Source organism: Myodes glareolus, chromosome 17 (assembly GCF_982192425.1).
Source record: "Myodes glareolus chromosome 17, mMyoGla1.1, whole genome shotgun sequence".
In the NCBI taxonomy this organism is placed as follows: Eukaryota; Metazoa; Chordata; class Mammalia; order Rodentia; family Cricetidae; genus Myodes; species Myodes glareolus.
Genome location: NC_142042.1, coordinates 64,229,519 through 64,253,011, shown reverse-complemented (window position 1 = coordinate 64,253,011; position 23,493 = coordinate 64,229,519). Strand labels below are relative to the sequence as shown.

Sequence of the window (23,493 nt, the reverse complement as noted above, 5' to 3'; positions counted from 1 at the left end):
TCCACATCAGAATACTAGCTAGGAAGAAGGGGGCTAGCAGAAATTGGTGGTAAATAACAAGTAACAAGGTGGAGGTGAATATGATCATACAGTGTTTGTGTGTGTATATATACATATATATTTGTCAAAATAAACTATTATTTTTAAAGTTCTCAATATTCAGCACTTTACCCTATTCTCATCAAATAAGAACTGTGTTTTCAAGCCCCTAGAATAACCTCCACTTAGTCTCTGCACACCCCTGGTGTTCCTTTGTTGCTCAGAACACTGTCATTAGCCATTACCTCTAATCCCGGATACTTCTGTGGGAGGAAACGGTGTTGGTTAATGGAAGAGGAAATAGATAAATGCTGACCAGCTCGACTAAAGAACAACACCATCGGGCTTATAGAATTCAAACCAGCACAATCCAGTCCACCCTGGTGCAGATCTGCCTTAGAGATTACCCCAGTTTGGTCCCAGGATGTACTTTTGACCTCAGACACAGAAGTGCACGACTCTACCCCCATGAATAAAGAGATGGAGTCAGTAGCTCTAGTGGAGGGGAAACCTGGAGACCAGCATGGTGTGGATGGTGTATCACCCTGTCTTCGTATACTGGTGACACTTCCCTGAAAACATGGACAGGACCTCCTTTCCAAGTTGTCAAGCTTACCGCAGACCTAGTTTGCTCTCTGAAGGGGGCAGACTGTGGAAAGAAAGCTGATGGACAATTAAAGACAGTGCTGGAACTGTAAAACCAAAGCTGTAAATATGCAGCAGCAAGAGTGCTGTGAAATCTCATCTGATTGGGGTATCTGGAAACACAGGGCAGAGGAGGCAGTGACAGCTACACGGGAAGGTTTCTGCGTGAAGATGATAGAAAGGAAGCATTAAAACAGAGAGGATTGCAGATCAAGTGTGATGGGAAATGACAGGTCCATACTTTTGACTACCGACCAGGGTAAGAGCAAGAACACAGTGGGAAATATATCTGTGCCCATTACCCGCGAGCCAGCAAACCTTCAGTACAACTAGGACACTAGAGTTTGGAGAAGGATTCTCATGAAACAGGAGAAGGGAGCTCCCCTTATCCCCATTGGCTCCGGCCATATATTTTCTTCTTTTTCCAATGGGAAAGAGATTAGGAATTTCTAGTTTGCTTTCTCTAAGAAGACTGAGAAATTCAGACTCCTGGACATGGCAGATTACAGCTCTCCTGACCAAACTAAGGATGCTGAAGACATTGTCCACACACTCTGCCTGGATCGTAGCTGAGAAACAACACGGTCAGCACTTCTGTCAGTCAGGGATTAGAGTCAGAAGGAGGGACATAGCCTAAGTCACTAGACTCTTGTCAGCAGGGTTATCAGGCATCTACCTAATCTTCCTGGCATTTGCAGGGCTGACTGGGAGCTGCTCACTGGGTTTCCAGGGTGTTCTTTACAGAGAGCTTTGGGGAGATAAGGATTCAATTGGTGAGAGGATCATGGAGGCCCAGAACTGTTGACTGTTTTGTTTCTGTTCCAAGAACCACGTCTCTGTCACTTTTCGGTTAGGATGTGTTGGCAACAAATACCATCAAATTTCTCTTCATACAAGCTGGTTCTGGAAACAGCCCTCTACTCGGCAGAAATGTTTGACTCTTTCTCCAAGGTGAAGAAAAGAATCATAAATGTTCTGGTTTTAGACATAAATCAACTTTGGCTCCAAAGGAAATAGTTTATTCTTAAACACGACCATGACGCGATAGCACCAATTCAGGGTGCCTTGAGCAGCATGCTCCATCATGGAAGTTATATGAACATTTTACAGACAGAGAACAAAAGGTAGTCACAAATCACACTTGCTGGACATACTGATGGGACACCACGCAGGTTGGTGACCACAGGTCAGGTAAATCTCTGCTGTAAGTATTGGATGTGATCTGATGACATCCTTATCTTCTGAGCTGGTATAAGCTAGACATGTCAAGCTTAGCAATATATTCCAAGTTTAATCTACAAGTCAAGATGGTGTTAATTCAGACACACAGGTGTAGGATAAATGGCTATTGAAGTACTACAGGTAGCCTGAGGTCATTTTGGCTCTCACTGTATTCTAACTTGGCAATCATGGAGTTAATAATTGGGCAGTGCTTAGAATATCTTCAAAATGTGGGGGTTTTTCCAGCAAATTCAATTAACATTGTCTGTTTCTTTGGGGTACAGCATGAGTGGCCACCCTCCAGCCACCCCCACTTCACCATTGTGCATTGCTCAGCGCGTGAAACGTCTGGCGAGCAGGCTTTCAGGAAGGGATGGATTCGTGGTTGCTGCTATGATGACAGAAATTCAGGCCACTCAAGAATCTTCATTGTGAGAAGTCAGCTGCCACTCAGCCCAAGAGAAGCCCTGGTGAGTCTTCACACCAGATCACACTCCAGGTGACCTGACGGGTGACGCAGACGACACTGCATTGGAGAGACTGACTTAACAAATGATGCTGAGTCCACCAAGCTGTCTACAATGGCCTCCTGTGTGTGTGTGTGTGTGTGTGTGTGTGCCTGTGTGCATGTGTGTGCGTGTGTATGCATGTGTGCATATGTGTGCGCGTGTGTGCACGTGTGTGTGACTGTGCGTGTCTGCGCGTATGTGCATGTGTGCATGTGTGTGCACACATGTGTGCATGTGTGTGCGTGTGTGTTCCTGTGTTCGCGCACATGTGTGCGTGTGTGCACGTGTGTGCCTGTGTGTACACATGTGTGCATGTGTGTGCATGTGAGCGTGCCAGTGTGAGCATGTACACAGACCATTATATTCTTCTTGTGGCCCTGAGACAGTGACAATGAAATAGGGCCGGAGAGAACCCAGAGGAAGGTGTCACTACCGTGAAAGCTCAGCGACCCACCCAGGCCAAACTCACTGACACTTTCACCTTAGATATTGCTCTGAAGCATGGAGAAAGGGGGTTTGAACAAATCAGTAAGAGGAAGAATTCTTTCCTTTGGTCTTGCCTCTCCTAGCCACAGGGCCACTAGGTTCCTACTGTTTAGTGGAAAGACCGGGCATGATCATGTTCAGTCTTTCTCTCACCAGCTGTAAAATGCTGCCTTTTCAGGGCAGAAAGTGGGTTTTGTTGTTGTTTGAATAAAAATTGAAACCACCAAGAATGTCACAAGAAAACTCATAAAATCAGTTCACCTGGACTCAAAGGATTTCACAGATTCTGAACCGACCACCAGGGAGCCTGCATGGGACTGACCTAGGTCCTTCGCATATATGTTACATTTATGTAGCTTGGTCCTCTTGCAGGACTCCTAACAATGTAAGCAGGGCTTTCTCTGACTCTTTTGCTGACTTTTGGGATACTATTCTCCATACTGGGTTGCCTTGTTGAACCTTAATATAAGGGGAGGTGTTTAGTCTTACTGCAACTTGATATGCCATGCTTTGTCATGATCCATGGGCGGCTTGTCCTTTTCTGAATAAAAACAGAGGAGTTGGGGGGGTGTAGAACGGAGGTAGGGGAGGAGCTGGGAGGAGAGGAGGGAGGAGAAACTGCTGTTGGGATGCAAAATAAATAAATAAATAAATAAATAGAAACTGAGACCGCATCTGGCATGTGTTGGGTGAGGATAGCTCAGCTGATAAAGTATTTAACTGAAAAAGCACAGGACCTGAGCTCAACCTCCAGAATCCAGAATAAAAGCTTTGGGTATTGTGGTGCATATTCACAATCCCAGCACTGGGGAAGCGGACGGAGGCAGATTCCTGGAGCTTGCTGGCCAGCCATCCTAGACTGATGGGTGAGTTCCAGGCCAGTGAGAGACTCTGCCTTAGAAAAAGAATGTGCAGTGTGGAAAGTACCTGAGGAACAACATCTGAGGTTTACCTCTAGCCTTCATGCATGTGTACATACATGTGTGCAAATGCATGCAGACACACACTCATAAACTAGGCAGTCCCAAAATAAGAACTTAGAATGTGTCTAAGTAACAGCAGTAGTATCAGAAAGTAAAGGGGAAAAAGCTTTGAAAAGAATAATCTTTATGAACAGATATGTACTTGGATAAAGAAACAAGAGTTCTATGACTCTGCAGGCTCCTGGAGATGCATAGTATCCCACAGGATCTCAGGCCTGTGTAAAGTACTGCTGAGCCCATTTCATCGGAAGAAGCCTCCTAGTCCTAAGAAGAAAGACACAACAAGAGACAATTCTAACAGTGGTAGAAAGGGCCTGTAATTAAACAGAAGCAGCCTTCGGTCAGAAGGTGAGCTGGAGAGGAAGGGAGGTGGGGCTGGGCTGGGCTGAGCCTAGGATGAATCAAGCCTTCTTGTAGGGTGGAGACATCCTGTCTAAAATACATCTGAGTGCCATTAAATCCTCTATAAAAGGTTCTTGTCCCACTGACAAGTCCTCCACACACTGCTTAACAGAAACTTGTCCCATCCTGCCTGGGCACTAGGTAAGTTCCCTCCAGAAGAACTTCTTGCTCATTCTCAGTGTCTTGGCAGGCTGAGCTCATGAATCCAGGGCAGTCAGATCTGAGCTGGCAGGTGTCCATGCCTAGCTGGAGGCAGGAAGGGCCCCCGCAGAGTCTTGGCAGGCTGAAGCCAGAGCACCTGGGAAAAAGTGTGCTTCTGAGGCAATCCGCTTTCTCCTCTCCTGGCGCTAGCCTGCAGCTCTTCTCACTGGATGGTGAGGGCAGCAGCACTGGAGCCACCCACCACCCACGCACCTTCCTGGACCAGCATAACTTTTCCCCCTAAGATTCTGGAAGGTTCTTTGCAATGCTCGGAGCCCCTGGAATCAGATCAGTTTGTTTCTGCCAACCCAGACAAAAAATTCATTGTGTTATTGAGGAAGGGGCTAATTTGAACTTCTTTCCTGACTCTAAGTTTATACCTAGGCAAGATGAATTTGTAGAATTTATTCTAATGATCTGAATCATCACTAAAAGGATATTTGTTCTTTTCGCTGTTTATAGGCTGGGATCAGAGACTGTAACTGTGTTTTAAAACCTGGGATGGGGGCATCCATCTGTGTTAAGAGAGATACTTGAACTTCTATGCCCTGAGGCACAGAGAGGGAAGAGTCTAAGCTACCGACTCCTGGGTCAGTAGAAAAGTTGTCCCTGCCCAGCTCACCTGGGGTCCTCAGTTCTCCAACCACACTCATTTGCTTTTTCTTGGACTATGTCTCCTTCCTGGCCTCACTCCTTGCTTCTCTACCTATGCCATCCTCTCCCCCACCAGTACAGTCCTTCTCTTCATCTCCAAGGTCCCTTCCCTGGTTTTCCAGAAGTTGCAAACTTCCATCTTCCCTTGTACTTCAACCCTATCATCTTTAGCACCTCCCCTCCTTCTGGTCTCCCCAAGTCTTCTGTTTAACACATCTATGTCTCTTGCCCATTCAGCCACACCCATCTTCACCTTCACCCACTTAATGGAAATGATTTTTTTTTTTGCCTTTGACTGGGACCCATCCATCACAGGTCACCAGCCCTTTAGACTTGATGGAGCATGTATCTTTTATAGAGGCTGACCTCTCTGACAGGTTCCAGGACTGAGGGCAGAGAGCAAATGCAGAGCATCTTGGCACTAGAAAGGTACCCCCTAGCCCTAGTGTTCCCAACAGGTGTATCCCACCTTCTTCCCAAGTCCCTTCTCAAGGGAAGTCAGGAGGGTAGAGTTAGACCCTTGGAGATTCTGGGGAGCTTCAAGTCAAAAGAGGGGCTAACCCCTGTGTGTACTTACCACCTTTTCATGTTCCCAGTAGGGTGCTAGAAACAGGCAAAAAGGAAACCCATCCAAAGGTATATGCCGAAGAACTAATTGCATATGGGTTAAAAGAAAATAATGTGTGGCCTTCACAAATCTACCTGTTCTGAGCCCTTTTCCCTGCCTGTGAAAATGCTAGTGATGGGGAGGGTCATCAGCTGTTACACAGGAAAGTGCTTTGTGAGCAGTTCAGGGTCTATGGCTGTACACAAATTATATCCGTGTATATGTATGTAATAATAATGATGATGATACTTAATAGCTACCACTTAGCAGAAAACCAGGCATCAGCAGGGTGTCTTTTATGCATTATCTTCTAAAGCCTTTATGATAATTCTCTGAAGTAAGTGCTAAGTATTGGCTTCACTCAGTGAATAAACCAAGGCTCAGAATAGCAAAGATCTTGGTCCAGTTCACACCAGGTAGGAGGTGAAGCCTGGCATTAAATGTTGATTCAGAAACTTCCTCCCAAGTCCTGGGGGTTCCTTCTTCCCACCACAAAGTCCATTTTGAGGAGAAGATGAAGGGAGGTAGAGAAAGCCCAAATGCAGCTGAAGACACAAAGAAAGGAGTGACCCACAGAATACTGTGAGGAAACAGCAGGGGCTGAGATGACTATGGCGCCCATACAAGGGACTTCTCATATCTTCCAGCAAGCTGCACAGATGCCTCAGTTGCTGCAAAACATTCACGGGATCATCGAAGCCTTCGGGTGCTATGCCAGGTCAGAGGGCGGCTGCAAAGTGCTCACGCGGGGGGAGCTGAAGAGGCTCCTGGAACATGAGTTTGCTGACGTCATAGTGGTATGATATGTGTGGATAAGAGGGAGAAACACGCTAAGGACAGTCAAAGTGTGTTTACCTGCAAGGGCTTTTACCTGGGGGTGTAAAGAGCAAGCAGCCGAATTCGAGCCTGCTAACTCTGTCGGTAGCTGTGCAGGCCAACATAAAGGACATGGAGGGAAAGAGGTCACGGCAGGCGACACCTCCTCATCCTTAGGGAAAGGACAGATTCTTGGATTCAATTCTCTCTTTAAATTAAGTTTAATTTCAAGACAAGGCAAGGAAACTCCCCCAGGCAAGAACAGACTCTTCAAATGGATTAGAGGGGAAAGTAGTCGTTTCTCAAACCTGACACAGTAACATTTCCTACACCGTCTGCAACGTGATTGCTTATTAGCATTCGTTAAGACACTGCTTGCACAAAGCTTCTTAAAAACATTAGCTCACTAGTGGGGTCAAAAATGAGATTTTGGAGCACTAGTTCTGAACAACCGTGGGTACAGGGACTCCAAGAGAACAATCCCACCCAGGAAACCAGAACCACAGCCCTAATGCACATTTCTGCTTTCAGTTAACATCTAAAGTAGACTGAATAATGAAGCCCTTAGATACAAAGTCCGGCACACTAGGATTGTGCCTACATGCTTAGAACATCCTGTTGTTCTGATAGGATTCCCCATCACAGGAGCTCTCTGGATTCCTGTGGGGCCAGGCGCCTGCTGTGTTTCAGGTAGGGTTGGTGCCAGGGTCAAAGTGGCAAGGGCAGCCACAAGGAGCCAGGAGTCCAGATAGCTGCATACAAGCACACGCATTCCCTCTCCAAGGCATCTTTACCCAGCTGATCATCCTGCAGATCTGAAATCGAGGATGTATAAAACAAAAAGTGTGTCCTGTCCTTGAGTAAGAGAGATGATACAGCAAAAAACACAAATAACAAAACATTACACTGTGATGCTGTGGGCGGCGCTGGGGTCTGAGAGTCCCCAGTCTGCAGTGCAGGGAGGGAGCCTAGAAGCAGAGTGCAATGGCTGACCGAGTTCTCCTTAGAGGAGCAATGCTGACTTGGCCTCATTTCTCCCCCAGAACCCCCATGATCCCTCGACTGTGGATGAAGTCCTGCGCCTGCTGGATGAGGATAACACAGGGGCTGTGGAGTTCAAGGAATTCCTGGTCTTAGTGTTTAAAGTTGCTCGGGCCTGCTTTAAGACGCTGAGTGAGAGTCCTAGGGGTGCCTGCATGTCTGACAGATCTGAAAGCTGCTATCCTGGATCCGGGAAAGAGCTGGAGCAAGGCCAGAGAGGTGGCACTGGAGTGGGAAGAGATGGAGGAGAGCAGAGCTGTGAGGACAGCAGCCGTGGACAGAGGGATCAGGCGTCTAAGGAACAGGTCAGGGTGGGGACACACACCCAGAATCAGGACAGCTACCCTGCACAGATCAGCAGTCACGACCGGGAGGCTGAGTCTCAGAGACAGGAGATGGTAAACCAGCAAACACAAGCAACTCGACAGGTGGAGCAGACCCCGAGGACAGAAGACAAGAGTGGGACCAGAGAGAGGCGGTCAGAGCGGCAGTCACAGGTTAGCCAGCAGACAGAGGAGACCACAGCTGGAACCACAACTCAGACCCAAGAAGGTGCCTTCCAGACACAGGGATTCAACTGTGGCCAGGACAGAGGGACTAGTAGGCATAGCCAAGACAGGATTCAGGAAGACCAAGATGTTACACAACACTACCAGACACAGGCAGAGTCTCATACCCAGATACACACTCAGATGGTAGAACAGGGCTGTAGGCAGCAGACAAGAGGCAGCAGAGTCCAAACACAGGGATCCATCTATGACCGGAACAGAGAGACTGAGACTCACAGTCAAGATAGAAACCAAGTGGGCCAGGCTGCTAAAGACCACCACCAGGCACAGTCATATACTCAGACACACACCCAGATGAGGGAACAAGGCAGGAGCCTGCAGGAAGGAAACAGCATGCAAACACATGGGTCCATCCATGACCAAAACAGAATGACTGAGATCTATGGACAAGACAGCAGTCCTACAGGACAGGTAGGGACAGGACACTTCCAGACGCAGGTAGGATCATATTCTCAGACTTTGGAGCATGATGAGAACCAGTCTGCAAGACAGATAAGGGCTCCAGAAAAGAGACAGACCCAGACACAGTCAGGTATGGGGCAAGGCTGGACACCAGTAAGCAACTGTGAGACAGAAGAGCCAGTGCTCGGAGGCCAGGTCCGGACTGAGACAAGCACAGCGAAAGGAAGACAAGACTCTAGCAGCAGCCACCTGGGTCCAAAGGGAGGGCAGAGGGAGAGCACACCCACTGTCATTAGAGATGAGTGGGTCAATGACCACACAAGGGAAATAGTGATCCGAAGCCAGGATCCAGGTAGCCGACACGCTCCTGCTTCTTCAGCTCAGGGCCAGGATACAGCACAGATACAAGGGGAGAAGAAAGGAATCACAGCCAAGGGACTATATTCCTATTTGAAGACAGACCAGCCATGACTTTTCTGACTCCAGTGCCCAGTACCAAAAGACAGCCGGCATGAGACTAGCCTACCCTGCTCTGCCCTACCCTGGAACATTGATGGAAAGCCATGCTTCTTCTCATTTGGTTCTTTCTCAGTGATCATTTCTACAGGGTGCTTTCTCGTCCAAACTCGCTTCTCTTGCTTGCTTTGCTCTGCACTGTCGGAAACAGGAAGACAAGGAAGGGGCCATCTCTTTGCACTGAGTTCCCCTCGGCTTTCAGGGGTTCTCAGAGATGTTTTATCTCTGCTGTCTGTCCATTGCCATTCAAATGCATCAATAAAAGCTTAAACACTGGCTTCTGTATCTTATTCAATAATTTCTAATGATACGACCAACTGCAGACTTTAGAGTTCTGATGTTGACTTGAACATCATCCCATCACCGAGGAGGACTGCACTGAGAAAACACATGATTCTGAGAGTTAGAAAGAGCTGAACAGAGGAGAGAGCATACTTAGCAGATGCTTTCTGGGACAGCCCTCAAAGGACGACTAAGATATATACACGGGTAAAATCACTGTTATTTGTTTCCTCTAATTCCAGACTGTTAAGACTCTATTCCCAAGCAAGATCACAGAGACAGTGACTTGAGGTTATTAATAAATACAAGAAGACCCTCAGAGGCTGTGCCAGGAAGTGAAGAAGGCATACATTACCAGGGGTTTAGCCTGGAGTGAGATGCCCTGAGTTTCACCACCTCCCAGCTGGGTGCCAACAAGTATCCTTCCTGTCACCCTACTTGGTGGGTACCAACAAGACACAGGGCAGAATTCTCAGCTTTCTTTTCTTTGATAATCGCCAGGGAGGTAGGGTTTTGTTTTTATTGGTATGTATATGTGCCTGAGTATATGTATGTTTACCACACAGGAGTCTTCAGAGGTCAGAAGTAGGTATTAGATCTCCCTGAAACTGGGGAAACAGATGGTTGTGAGTTGCCTTGAAAGTGTTCGGAATTGCAGTTAGCGCCCCTAACCACCAATTCATCTTTCTAGTCCAGCAAGAAATGAGTTCAAACGCTCAGCCTAGAGTCTCACTCTTTGAGTGAAGCCTGTGACTAACATTACAAACTTAGGGGCAGATGGAGAGCGCAGAGTGGGAAGTCTGAAGGGTCTCTCTCAAGCCTGCAGAAAGTCTATTTTCCACTGCATTGTTGGTTTGTAAAATTTTTCTAAGAATAAAACAAAATCTGGCAGGCTGAGTACCTCCAAACATGAGCCCCTGCCAATGCCAGAAAAGGAATTTCCCCAGTGCCTCTCAGAAGGAATATAGCCCTTTCAGTGCCTTGATTGTAGACTTCTGGCCTCCAGGGATATATAGGAATAAAAGTTCTGTAGTTTTAAGTTATTAAGTTTGCATTTATTTGTAACAGTAGAAATGGAAAATGAACAAAAAACAAAAACCATCACCAAGGCCAAGTTTAAGTATGTGGGGAAGCTAGGGCTGGGGCTGGTCTTTGTGAGGACAAACTGATTTATTGTCCACCTACACAGGACTTTTGAGTATAAAGGCCAAAGATAAATAGCAAGAAACTTTAAAGGAGCCAGGGAAGGCCACTGCCATGAGCTCTTCCTGTAGAATGAACAGACACAGAGCTGGAAGAACGGAGGCATTTGGCATGCAGTCTGGTAATACATGTTTAAATTCATCGAACTGCAGAGCTAAGCCAAAATGATGTGGTTGAGGTGACAGAACAGCATCTAATGTTAGATGCCCTGAAAATATAAACATAACCAGTTAACAGAAAGAGAAAGCCTGTGGAAGCAGTTAGGGAGCTGGTCGTCTCATGTGAGTACGTACTTACAAGGGAAAGCTAGGAGTAAAAGGATTTCACTTCAAGTTAGACAGTGAGAAGGGAAAAGGAGGAATATATGAGAAGAATTATACGGTTCTAGGAAATCCTATTATTTAGACTAGAGAATGAGTAGACAATAGATAAGAGGGAATAGAGAATATATTGTAACAATGATGACAGACCAAATGACTGAACATTCTGCAACACCAATAAACAGTTCAGAAATAAAGTAAATAAAACAGAAATTCAAAGAACAAGGTTACTTATGCATGTCACATGTTTCTATAAACATGAAACAAAATAATATGAAAGGAAAAGCTTGGTACGATTTCTGATGATGTAAAGAGCTTGTCTCTACATTGAAAGAACAATTTTTCATAATAAATTTATCTGATAAAAAGAAATAAAGAGGAAGATACTTTGTTGATAATGGCCAACTCTAATAAAGTAGAGACTGTAGGAGACAGGAGGAAAAAAATGAAAGACGGCAATGTTGTAAGTATGAAGCCTTTAATTACCTCGGTTCGGCACAGTAAATGCACAGAAAGAACAACCCAACCATTATGGTACACATGTACTTCTTTTAGACCTCTCTCTCTCTCTCTCTCTCTCTCTCTCTCTCTCTGTGTGTGTGTGTGTGTGTGTGTGTGAGAGAGAGAGAGAGAGAGAGAGAGAGAGAGAGAGACAGAGAGAGAGAGACAGAGAGAGGTATGCAGGAGCTGGAATTGTTACAGGTGGTTTGTGGGCCACCCAATATAGATGCTGGGAACAGAAATTGAGTCCTACAGAAAAGTTGAAGCCACTCTTAAACCCTGAACCTCTCTATCCCTCAATATGTTTTTTATATGAGTATGTGAGTATGTGAATGAGTGTGCACACATAATCACATGTATGCATATGCATGTGTTTGTGTGCATGCATGTATGTATGTTCTTGTAGAGACCAGATCAACAAAGTATCTTGCTCAATTGCTTTCCACGGTATTTTCTGAGACAGAGTCTCTCACTGAACGTGGAGCTCTCAGATTCAGACAGATTGGCCAGTCAGCAAGCTCCAGGAACCATCCTGTCTTGGCCTTTCCAACGCGGGACCTGCAGATACACGCCACAGTACCTTTCTTTTGTTTTTTTTTTTTTTAAATAGGTGCTGAGAATCTGAGTCAGGTCCTTATTTTTGCATGGCAAGTGCCTATTAAGATAACTAAGTCATCTCCCCAAACCCTGTATAAAGAACTAGTTTTTAAACTAAGTTTTTATATGGACCAAATTATTTCATAACCTACGAATAAAAAGAGGGAATGGTCAACAGAAGGCCACAAAAAATTCTCACCAACATGACTGCCTAAACAAGGGCGACACCAGCAGACATGCCAGAGCCGATGGGCAGAACCTGGGAAGTCTCAAATGCACACAGAACAATAGGCAACTAAGGATAAGGAATGCTGGGAGCAGGGGAAAGAGTGCATTGATTGAGAATGCAGTACCAAATGCTCAGCCCCGAAAACATACATGCAAGTAACAGCGTACAGACTGAGCAGGTTATAGTCAGGAATGTGTATGCCTATGATGCATAAGTATATAGATATATGCCATAACAATAATTAATGGAGAAAGAGGCCATGAATTTGAAAGGGAACAGGAAAAGGTGTATGGGAGGATTAAGAGGGGAGAGCAGAAAAGGAGAAATGACGCAACTATATAATAATTTCATAAAGAAAAGCAAAGAAAGTTCTTGGGAGAAATGCCTTATGTTTAGTAAATGCTCAAAACCACAATTTGTAGCTGGAAAAGAAAATATTAATTCATTATTTTTCAAATTAGAAATCATATGACTATAATTCCTATAGATGCATGAAATATTGATAAATATTGTCAGCCATGTTATTGTTGGAAATTAACAGTGACACACACACTATCAACAACTATTGGACAAAGGGAGAGTAATAGAAAATAAAATTGCAGAATTCTTTGAAAATGATAGTTATAAATTGAATAACTGCTGGAAAAATACCAACAACTCCCCCAAAAGTAGAATGAAGAATTAATAAAAAAAAAAAAGACAAGGAGAAATTAACAACTAATAATAGAAAAGCATTCAACTGGTGAATAAGTAAATCGCTTTATTATTATTACTATTATTTTAATCAATACAATATAAACTATGAAGACAATTTTTAAGACAAAAAGGGGTTAAAAAGCAGAAATGCACAAAATGAAAATTAGTGATGAGTAAAATATGTATACAAATAGTTCACCTAAGAAATGCAGTCCTTGGGTTGATGAGGAGGCTCAGTGGTGGTTAAGATTCCAGCACCCACATCAGATGACTCACAAACATCAGAAGTGCCAAGGGGTCTGAATCCCACTTCTGACCTCCATTGACACCTGCACACACACACCAATGCATAAATAAAATCTCTAAAAATATAGTCCTTACATATATTACAGGCAATATAGCTTGTTTCATACTAGAACTACATTGAGAAATCATTTTCACCACTTACATGACAAAGCCTAAACATTTAGGGACAATGAGACGACCTCACACCTCCAGGTGGGAGCAGACAATAGAGCCTCAGGAGAGGAGAGGTTGTGCAGCTCAGCACTGTAAACGCCTGCCTGTCTCGTTCCTGCTCTGTGTAGGAGAAGTGGCACACAGCTGCAGTCAATAACTGTTTGCTAAAGAAACTAACTGACTGACTTGATCTTTCTTTTCAGACAGCAGAATTATGATAATCCCTGCACAAAGCAGTCACTGCAAAATGACACCATCCAACTTGCTGCTGTTGAGGAGAAGCACGGGCCTCAGAACCAGATTCCCACAGAGCTTTCAGAAGAGGAGGGGGTTATAAACCAGGAAGCCCTCAGACAGCTCTGTTTCTTGCCGTAAAGTGGTAGCGCGAAGCTGTGACTGCTAGTCCCAGGATCTGGGCTCTGCAGACGTGACTGAAGCTCAGAAGGATCCGCTCTCAAGCTGCTCAGGTTGGGGTGCCTCCAAAGCCCTGCACTCAGTGTAACCAGGTGCTCCACCCCAGGCCATGCCTGCTGATTCCTTTGGGGGTTCACTGGCCTTTCTAGAACTTTTAAGTTCTTATAAATCCTTCTCCCCAGGCAATGTGCCTATTATGCTAGAGCCAAAAGGCAGAAGGAGAAGGAGGAGGAGGAGGAGGAAGAAGAAGGAGAAGGAGGAGGACGACGAGGAGGAGGAGGAGGAAGAAGAAGGAGAAGGAGAAGGAGAAGAAGAAGAAGAAGAAGAAGAAGAAGAAGAAGAAGAAGAAGAAGAAGAAGAAGAAGAAGAAGAAGAAGAAGAAAGTGCAAAATATACATACTCGATGGGAATGCAAAATTCACTTGAAGCTAGTGAGATAAACCCTAAGATTTCTCTTAAAGGACAGACTCATTCTCCCATGTCACCTCAAGCATAAGAAAACTCACCTTTATGCCACTGAGATGTGATTCCTGTGACTTTTTCGACTTTTTCTGTAATTGTGTTGTTTTAAATTATTTAGACAAAAGTAGTACATTTACCTGATTGTAGTATAACTTTGCAACTGCAGCGCACAACCTTAAGGAAAATAAGCTACATTATAAGTTTCTTAATACCAAATTTAACAGTGAATGAGATTTATAAAGTTTTATTTTTATACAATTAAATGCTTTCTAATGTCCACTTTGTACATCTAACAAACAGAAATGGGACAGGGAAGATGGCCCAGTTAGTAAAATGCTATCTACAGAAGCATGAGAACCTGAGTTCACATAAAAATCTAGATGTGATGGTCCACACCTGTGCTGGGGTTGGGCGCGATGGGACAGATCCCCAGGGCTTGCTGAGCAGCTAGTCTAACCAGTCAGTGAGCACCAGGTTCAGTGGGAAGACCTGACTCAAAAACTAAGGTGTTCGACATCGGAGGAAGATACCTGATGTCCACCTCTGGCCTCTGCATGTGTGTGCACAAATGGAGGCACACGGCACGTGAACACGTATACATTCTACACACACCCGGCCAACAACTTTGGCATATTTATAGAAAAGCAGTCATCTATTCCTGTTCCACACATTTTTGTGGATGTTGTAACATTTATAAGCTCCTGTTGTATTGATCACAGTATGGAAAGTGGCCCTGTCCTCAAGGGTACTCAGACTGAGACCTTGAAAGTCTAGCAAGCTAGGTAGCTTCCCAGAGCTAGAGGGAAGATGTATTATACTGCTGCCCCCTAGTGGCACGTAGGAATAGCACCGCTAGAACATTCCTGAAGAAAATTTGCTTTTTCTGAAAAGAGGTCTGGGACACAGGATAAACTCAGCAGTACAGCCTTTAACTGAAACACCAGAGGGAATGGCCTGGAACCGTCAGGTGTTCTGCACGCCCAGTTTCCCTGAGCAATGGATTTCTACTGTGTTTCTCTGTTGAGGAGTGCCCATCATACAGCCACTCCTCCTGTCACCAAATGGTTCTCGGTGTCTGTAGAGCCGCATCACCTACAAAAGACGTTGGTACCACTGCCTAGATATGGCGATGCAGGTCAATGATTTTCTCACCTGGGGAGCATGTGTTTATCGACGCTCCTTCAGTGAGCAGGAAGGTACGCATCCTATGGAAGAAAACAGTGTCCTGTCTGTTTTTCTCAGGGGTCTTGAGATCAAAGCTCTAGCCTACTCTTATCCTGGGTGTTTATGGGAACACTATGGATTTGTTTCTTAGCATTGATGTAGACCACACAGGGCTGTGTGACCCTCTTCAGCATCCCCTGTTTATATATGAACACCAAGTAATGAAGGCCACTTCCCTTTGCTAGAAGCTGCAAAAAGTGAGCAGTGTTGGGCTGGAGAGGGAACAACCTCTACCTCCACATCTAACCAAGAGGAGGAAAGAAACTAAAGCAGCCAGATGGCTTTCTTCTAGTGTCTGCGTAAGAGCTCAGGGGCTTATAGAGTCCCAAGACCTAGTTCTTACTCGGGGGCTGTGTGAACCTCGCGAGGGCAGAGGAGACTATATTCCTATATTCCCAAGGCAGCACCATTCTTTGCCCATCACGACATGTGTGTTCATGATTAGTAACAGAGTAACTTCCTATGTCACTGACTAAGTGCAGTTCATGTCAGCAGGGTTACTGGTTAGGAACATGTGTTCGGGTGAAAGGTCTCACAGAGGTCTGCTCCTCTGTCTGGAAAAGAAGACTATTTAGGTAATTAGATAGCCAGTACTGTACTAGACACGGGGCTTGGCTTAAGATTCATGCCATCTTGTGTGATGTAGGAAGGAACTCGGTCAATGCATGGTTTTAGATACCCTAAAAAATGAAACACACATTTAGCTGCACATTATTATACATTTATCTCAGGGAAATCACAAAAGACCTAAGAGAGAAAGAAATACAAAAATTTAACTATTACACAGAAATGCTCATTGTTATTCGACCTTTGCAGACTCTCCTCTACATAAATTATCATAAAAGTATCTCTATGAAAATGTATCCTTATATGTGCAAATATATATATGACTACCTATAAATTATACATTTGTGTATCAACTATGTAAATTATATCTGCACACAAATTACACTTACATATCTAAGTACATACACAGGATACAAACACGTGTGTTCATGATTAGTAACAGAGTAACTTCCTATGTCAGTGACTAAGTGCAGTTCATGTCAGCAGGGTTACTGGTTAGGAGCATGTGTTCGGGTGAAAGGTCACACCTCAGTTGAGTGCTTCCCAAGAAGTGTGATTCTGATCAAGGCATTTATTTGTCTTAATAGCTTTGTCTCTATTGTGGAGAAAATAATGGTACCTCTTCATATGTAGGTGTAGGAATAAATAAATACATTCACTTAATTCCCAGCCATGGCATGGGAAGCCCTCAACAGATGTGAGGAACTGAATGAAACATTCAGGCCAGCCATTTATAAAGCGAAGAATGTATGAAGAAGGAGTGGGTCTAATCAGAAAGACTTTGGCCAGTACAGAAGATCCTCACAGACTATAATTCCTTCCCATAAAGGTAGTTTTGACTTTTAGCAACTGCACAACCATAGTTAATTGGGGGATTTTCAACTCAAAGAAAAGCCAAGAATTAGAGATGAATTGGTACTATTCTAAATGTACAGATGCAGCGTCAACCCTCCCAGGCTGCTGTTCTGTCTGTCCACTGGAGCAAAGCAGGTCAGCGCTGCTCCGTCTTTCTCCCTCGCAAGATCATTCAGCTGTCAGACAAGAAGAAGCTGGGCAGACACTCTAGTTGGCGTACTTTTCCACAGGACAAGGAGAAGATTGGAAGGTGTGGGCAGCTGGAGAGGTCAGTCAGTCATTTGCACTGAGTGTCTGACTTATAAATATTTAACAAAGTAGAACAATCTAGGCCATATGGACAAGAAAATTCACTCTTCTCTGCTTCATAATGTATTTTATCACTTAGGTTTTATTTTTTTTCTTCTAAAGCAATTTCACCGCACGCAGAAGAGAATTTTCACATATGAGCTGATACCTATCCAATTTCTTGATTTCGACACCAAACATAAATACAAATAAAAATGCTGCTACTCACTAGTTTGTGTGTGACTATGAACACACACACACACACATGTTTATTATAACATGACCCAGGGGTACTCATGTGTCAAGGAGCTTGCATGGAACTAATGGACATAAAGAAGTAGCGCCTTGAGATAACCATGCCCTCTCCCTGTGGAGCCCCTAGACTAACCCTGGCTTGATAAACTTTTCGGTGACTCCAGAATAATCACCGCCGATCCTGCAAGCACAGTTTGGGCCACCTTCCCTGAGGCAGAGAGACCCGTTGCTAATGGGGCTCTGCTCACCACAGCCACGAAGTTCCCTCCCAAAACACCTGTCAATTCGCTGGAGACCTTTTTCCATTGCTTGCTACTAACAACAAACTCATAGCTGCCCTTATAAACTACACAACTGAAATCTACCTATTTTCCATGACACACCAGCCAGGAACTCGGTGCTCCAGTTACCATCTATTATCCCAGATAAGATCAGTAGCCATACCTACTGTTGAAGTATTTGTTTGTCTTATGAATGGGTATCATAAAATTTAATTACACCACCTTGTCCACAGCTGCTGAAAAATGAAGTCACACCTTCACATGCGTAGAGTATTAGCTATTCCAAAATTAAACAATGATGCAGGAATCTAAAGTAAACCGCAGATTCATTCTTTTTTCCACCCATGACCTAGTCTTTCTCACTTAACTGGTTCTGGTTTCCTGCCTCCCCCTGGGTTTTCCTATTAGGTTTCTCTGTTGGTTTTTCCCACTGTGTGTTCTGACACACGTACTCCATCAGGTAGTTACGAAGGCTGCAAGTGGCTCTGTTGGGATTTGTGCCATCTGTTGAAATCAGTCAGCTTATCTAGCTCAGTGGCATGCCACAAATGCTAAACCCACTCTTCTTCACAGGGGAGTTTGACTGTTACCCCCACACAGCATGGCAATCTCTACCTCTCCCCAAATCCAGAAACTGATAACAAGGTCCAGTTGTGACTTTGGAACATTTCTGTCTTCCTTGTGGGGACCTCAGAGTGTGTATCATCTCCTGAGACCATGTGATATAGTAGACAGACATCAAAGCCAGTGCCACTTGGCTGGGCCACCTAACTATGTGTGACTCTGGACCACTAGATGTTTCTAAGCTTCAATTTTTCTTACTTGGAAATAAGGATCAAAATACTCCCTAGTAGAGTGTTTAAAAGATTAATAGAGTAGACAAAGTGACCTTCACATAGGGATGCTCAAGAGTGGGGCCCTGTGGTGTCTCTTCTCATCGTCACCCAGCCCCACCACCCTCACCGTGCACACCTATGTTCTCACACACAACAAGTTTCTAATAATTTCCTCTAATAGAATTTCTCAGATCTTCGTTCTAACATATGCATCCATAATCTTAGCTTTGTAAGATTCACAGAAACCAGAAGCAGAAATGTGTGGTTGGTAGATAGGACCAACATGGGACCCAAGGCTGCAAAATGAGTCTGCTTTTTCTTGGGAAATAAGGGGTTAAATAGCAAACCAGAACAAACTTCATGAAAAAAAGAGTTCATAAATATGTGTGAAGAACTTTAAAACTGTTCAAGTTTTTTGAGACAATACTTTCTCCTCTAAGAATTCATTATATTTAGGAAACAAATCTTCAAAGGTTTGCATTCAGGATCTTTACTCTAGTATTATAGAAGTGAAACTTTGGAAACAATCAAAATACTATAACCATGGAATAAACAATAAGAAGCTATTAAAAATTATGTTTAACAATCTATCATGACATTGAAGAATTCATTTGGTAAAAAAATTCTGAATATATCAGTAACCTTAAAAGCTATCTATATTAAAAGCCTTTTAAAAAGTCTATCTCATATTATATAGAGGGTAGACTTGGATCCAGAAATCTGCTTCTGAGTGTATGGATGCAGAGACCAAGTCAGATGTGTGCACACCTCAATTCATAGTAGCATTGCTCATAACCAAAAGATGGAAGCAGCTGAAGTCCCAGTTGGTGGATGAAACATACAAACTATAAATACAATAAAGCCTATTGTATATGAACATGGCAGAGTAGCCTCCAGTCCTGGAAAGGAAGAAAATTCTGAAACGTTTTTGCAAAGTGGATGAAATTGGGACACATTATGCTGAATGAACAGGCTAGTCACGAATTCTCTATATTACAATGCAGAATGGTCAAATTCATACTAAAGTAGAAAAGATTGGAAGAAAAATGAAAAGGGAGCTGGCATGGGCACAGAGTTCAGTTGGGGAAGAAAAACTGCCCCCAGAGACAGGTCGTGGTTATAGCTGCACAGCAGTGTGTACACTCTCCATACCCAGCACTAATGCTTCAGACAGTTTAAGGTTAAGAAGATTTCTCTGTAGCTCCACCCCTACATGGTACTGCGAGGTTTGTGTCAGGTGGCATTTAGAAGATTAAGTTAAAATGAATAACTTGGCTTAATCCAGGATAAAAGTAAGTACCACGAATTACCAAATGTTGGTTAGTTGCGAGATATCCTTTGAGACAGAAAGACACACCATAACCCATCAGCATGCACACATGGACCATAAAATAAAGTTCTGATCATATTTCCCTTGTTTATGGGTGCCCTGAGGTCTTTTTAACAAGTTTGGCATGGTCAAAATCCTCAAAGGTCAAGTGGAGATTGCTGGGGATGAACACGGTGCAATATCATACAGCACTGATGGTCGGACGGGTGCCTTGCCCAGCCATTTGGATTCAGCCTTGCCAGAGCTACTACTGCTAAGTCTTTGGGTCCATGAGGAGAGCTGCAGATAGAGGCTTGTCCATGATGCTGAACAGTTCCCTGGTTACAAAGAGGAAAGCCAAGTGTTGAAGGCACAACTACACTCTAAGAACATACTGCTTAGGACACACGCATGATAGACACTGCCTAATGGAAGAAGGTGAAGACACTTGCAAGAAACAGTTCCCTGAGCACAGAGAGGACAGTGCACGCCCAGACATGGAGATGTATAAAGGAGCTCACAAGGTTTCTGAAAGAGAATCCAGTCTATGGTATCCCCAGAGAGAAGTCAACAAGAAGGGACTGGTCTTTCCCAAAAGTCCCTTGCTGGGAAAAAGGATCAGGTACCATGAAAGAAGACCAACTCTCTCAGAGCTTGGCTGCAGCTGCTGAGAAAAGGGATCATCTCCTCCCTTCCTGCTTTCTTTCCTTCCAGACACGGTCTCACTAAGGAACTCAGTCTAGATGACTTCAAACCCAAAGCAATCCTCCAGCCTCAACTGTCTTAAGTACTGGAAACACACCCCCAAGTTCGGCTCTCAAACAACCAACTATAAAGATTTTTCACATAAAAACAATTAAAGTTCCGTCAAAGAATCTAAAAGAGGTTAAAATGTTAAATTACATGCTGTCTATATTTTACTGCAATAAAAATAATAGATATTATATATGCATATAGATAGATACATGAACATATATAATACAGTTTTGTAATCATACACATACGAAACATTAAAAGGATATAAGCCAGGGCTACTAGGGACCTATGCAACCTGAATAGGGAAGTTACAGTTTTACTTTGTTCTTTTGATTTTCCAATATTTTACAATGTCTCTACTATAAACCTATCACTCTACAGTCAAGGGAAAAAACGTGCTTCTTCAAACCATTAGTCCCCATTAATGGGCTGTTTGCTCTGCTGGAGGAGGCTGGTTAGCTGCTATGTATGAGGCTCATAACGGGGACTGGCTTCTTTTCAAGACCTGCCCTCAGTTTTCACAAGGCAATTCCAGCCTTGCGGTCATCATAAAAGCCTCTGGCTCACATGCGGATACAGTTGGAGAATATTTACAAGCTCCCTGAAACTCATATCTGGGTTTACGGCTGTTGTAATGAGGGAGGCCTTCCTACAGTCCCAGGAGCTGTGTTTGGGCTCCTGCTGGAGCCAGCAAACCTCAGCTACAGGCTGAGGCTTCCTGTAGCTGCAGCAGAATGCAGCAAGGGAGTGGCCACATCAGAAGCTGGCCATCACAATTCTGCAGTCTGGCTATAGATCCTTGTCATTCCCTTTCTCCGAGCATGTGATCATTTATTGGTAAGTCGAGGGGCTTGATCTAAACTATGACCCTCGCCTTTGAAATCTTAGCTAGGACTCACCTCCTCCAGGGAGCCTTCCAAAAAGACTCCTCCAGATTCTGAGAGCCACTTTAATCCAAGCATCTTTACAAGATTACAGTCAAGATGCGCATCTAAATATCCTTTTAGCACCTCAACAGCACTCAGTAGACTGTGCTCCAACCCTTCATTCTTCCCGTCCTGTTTCCAGCAGGTAATCCCAATCATTTGTGATGACATGGACTTCAGGCAACCGAGCAGATTCTTTGTGCAGTGTGTGTGTCGCTAATCTGAGTAACTCTAAGCAAGGACTTCATTCTGGAAAGGATCTACAGGGCACCGCCCAGTTGCCTCTGACTTTGGTTCATGCTCGAATTCCCCGTGCTTGACCTCCTCTTATGTTCTGTCCTCAGCCAGATCAAACTCCAGAAACTCTTTAGCATACCATGGCCTGTTGGGCAGAGGCTTTGTACACACGGTCTTCCTCCTGCAGGTGACAACTTGGTATTCTTCCAGACCTAGATCATATGGCAATCACGGAATCTCAGGCGTTAATACACCACAACACTGCACATTCTTCTAAGTGTCTTCCCAGCAGTAACTGACTTTTATCTTTGCTCTTAACCAAAGTCCTGAAGAGGTTTTGTAATTGTTCTTTTTTACTTTATTTGTGCCTGGTTTCCTATTCACATTTTAACCGCGGTTTTCTACTTTCTGGTAGATTCTGTATACCTCCCTTTTCCTGTAAAGTAAAAGACTCTGCCCAAGTAAGCCTTTGTTGGTGACCATAACTTACAGCTTGGAATCTTGGCTTCAAGCCAGCTCTCAGACCACCATGCATATGGAAAAGCAAGAGACAGCAATGCCAGGTAACAAAAGAAACAAAATGAATTTACAAAAGCAGAACCCCAGAAGATGAAGTCTGCAGCTGCCACGGAGAGTCTGAGGAGTTCACAGTCCTGATATCATAGAGTCGGTGTGCTCTGGGTGCTGAGCAAGGACTCTGAAGTCTGGCTGCTTGTATTCAATGCCGATGTTGGCTACAACTGAGATATGTCCATGGGAGCTCTGTTGAATGTCTTTGTCCTCTATTCCCTTATTTTTTGGTACATAAAGACAGTGGCCAGCTGTTTGTCAATAGCACATACATCTAGGTTCTTCCAGCACAATCTACATCCTTAGCTCACTGGGCTGCTTGCAGCCATCCAAGTCTCCTCTGCAGGTTAGAAGGACCATTCTTTTCCTTCTAGCCTGGGTGTGTCTTAGCACCTTCTTGGGCTTCCCAGCTTTGTCCTTTAAGGTTAATCCTGTGCTATTCCAGGCTTAGCTTTCTTATCCTCTGAGATGATTCATTCTGAAGCTGTTCTGAATTGTTCCTCCTGATGCTAAGTTCTGGATTACCCTACATATGTTCTTCCTAAATTAAAAACCAAATAGGGTTAAACCTCTCCAGGGGTTTTGAGCTGAGGAGTCTAGGTTGAAATCATGCTTTATTTTCAGGGACAAACTTCAGACTTCGGAAGTTACTTACTCTTCAAGCCTCAATACCCACTTCATTTTTTTCAGGGTCTATATGAGGAAAACATATGATATCACTCGTCAGATCTCTTTCTTAAATTTATTTCTATATTTTCTGTATTCTCATTTTGAACTCTCTTCTCATTGTCACATCTACAGCTGCTCATGGCACTATCCACCATCCTCATTTCTATATTTCCAGTTCTTTTAAATAAATGTCCTGCTTTCCAGTAGCTATTCTGCTGATTTTCTGGTAATTAACTTCTGGATCACACCCTGAACGAAAGTCATCTTCACTGTTCATTCTGTCTTTGCTAAACAAAAGGATCCTCATTCCTGGGCTGGAGAAATGACTCACTGGTTAAGACCACCAGCTGTTCTTTATGAGAGCTCAGGCTCAGGGCCTAGCATCCATAAGTCAGCTCATAACCATCTGTAATCCCAGCAATGGACCCAACACCCTCTGCAGGCTCCCTCCGGCAACCAGGTACTC

The 23,493-nt window shown here is 44.1% G+C and overlaps 1 protein-coding gene across 2 annotated transcripts; it reads left to right on the top strand.

Moving 5' to 3' along the window:
- The first annotated feature begins 2,193 nt into the window (after nucleotides 1–2,193).
- On the top strand, nucleotides 2,194–9,367 carry Crnn (cornulin). Of its 2 annotated transcripts, XM_085677998.1 has the most exons (4): nucleotides 2,194–2,375; nucleotides 4,061–4,231; nucleotides 6,395–6,544; nucleotides 7,607–9,367. In XM_085677998.1, exons 3-4 carry the CDS (start codon nucleotides 6,407–6,409, stop codon nucleotides 9,044–9,046), a joined length of 1,578 nt encoding a protein of 525 aa, XP_085534124.1. In that variant the 5' UTR covers nucleotides 2,194–2,375; nucleotides 4,061–4,231; nucleotides 6,395–6,406; the 3' UTR covers nucleotides 9,047–9,367. The 2 variants fall into 2 exon arrangements, with proteins under 2 accessions (XP_085534124.1, XP_048313233.1); XM_048457276.2 differs by lacking the exons at nucleotides 2,194–2,375; nucleotides 4,061–4,231 and adding an exon at nucleotides 4,390–4,426.
- Nucleotides 9,368–23,493: the final 14,126 nt, after the last annotated feature.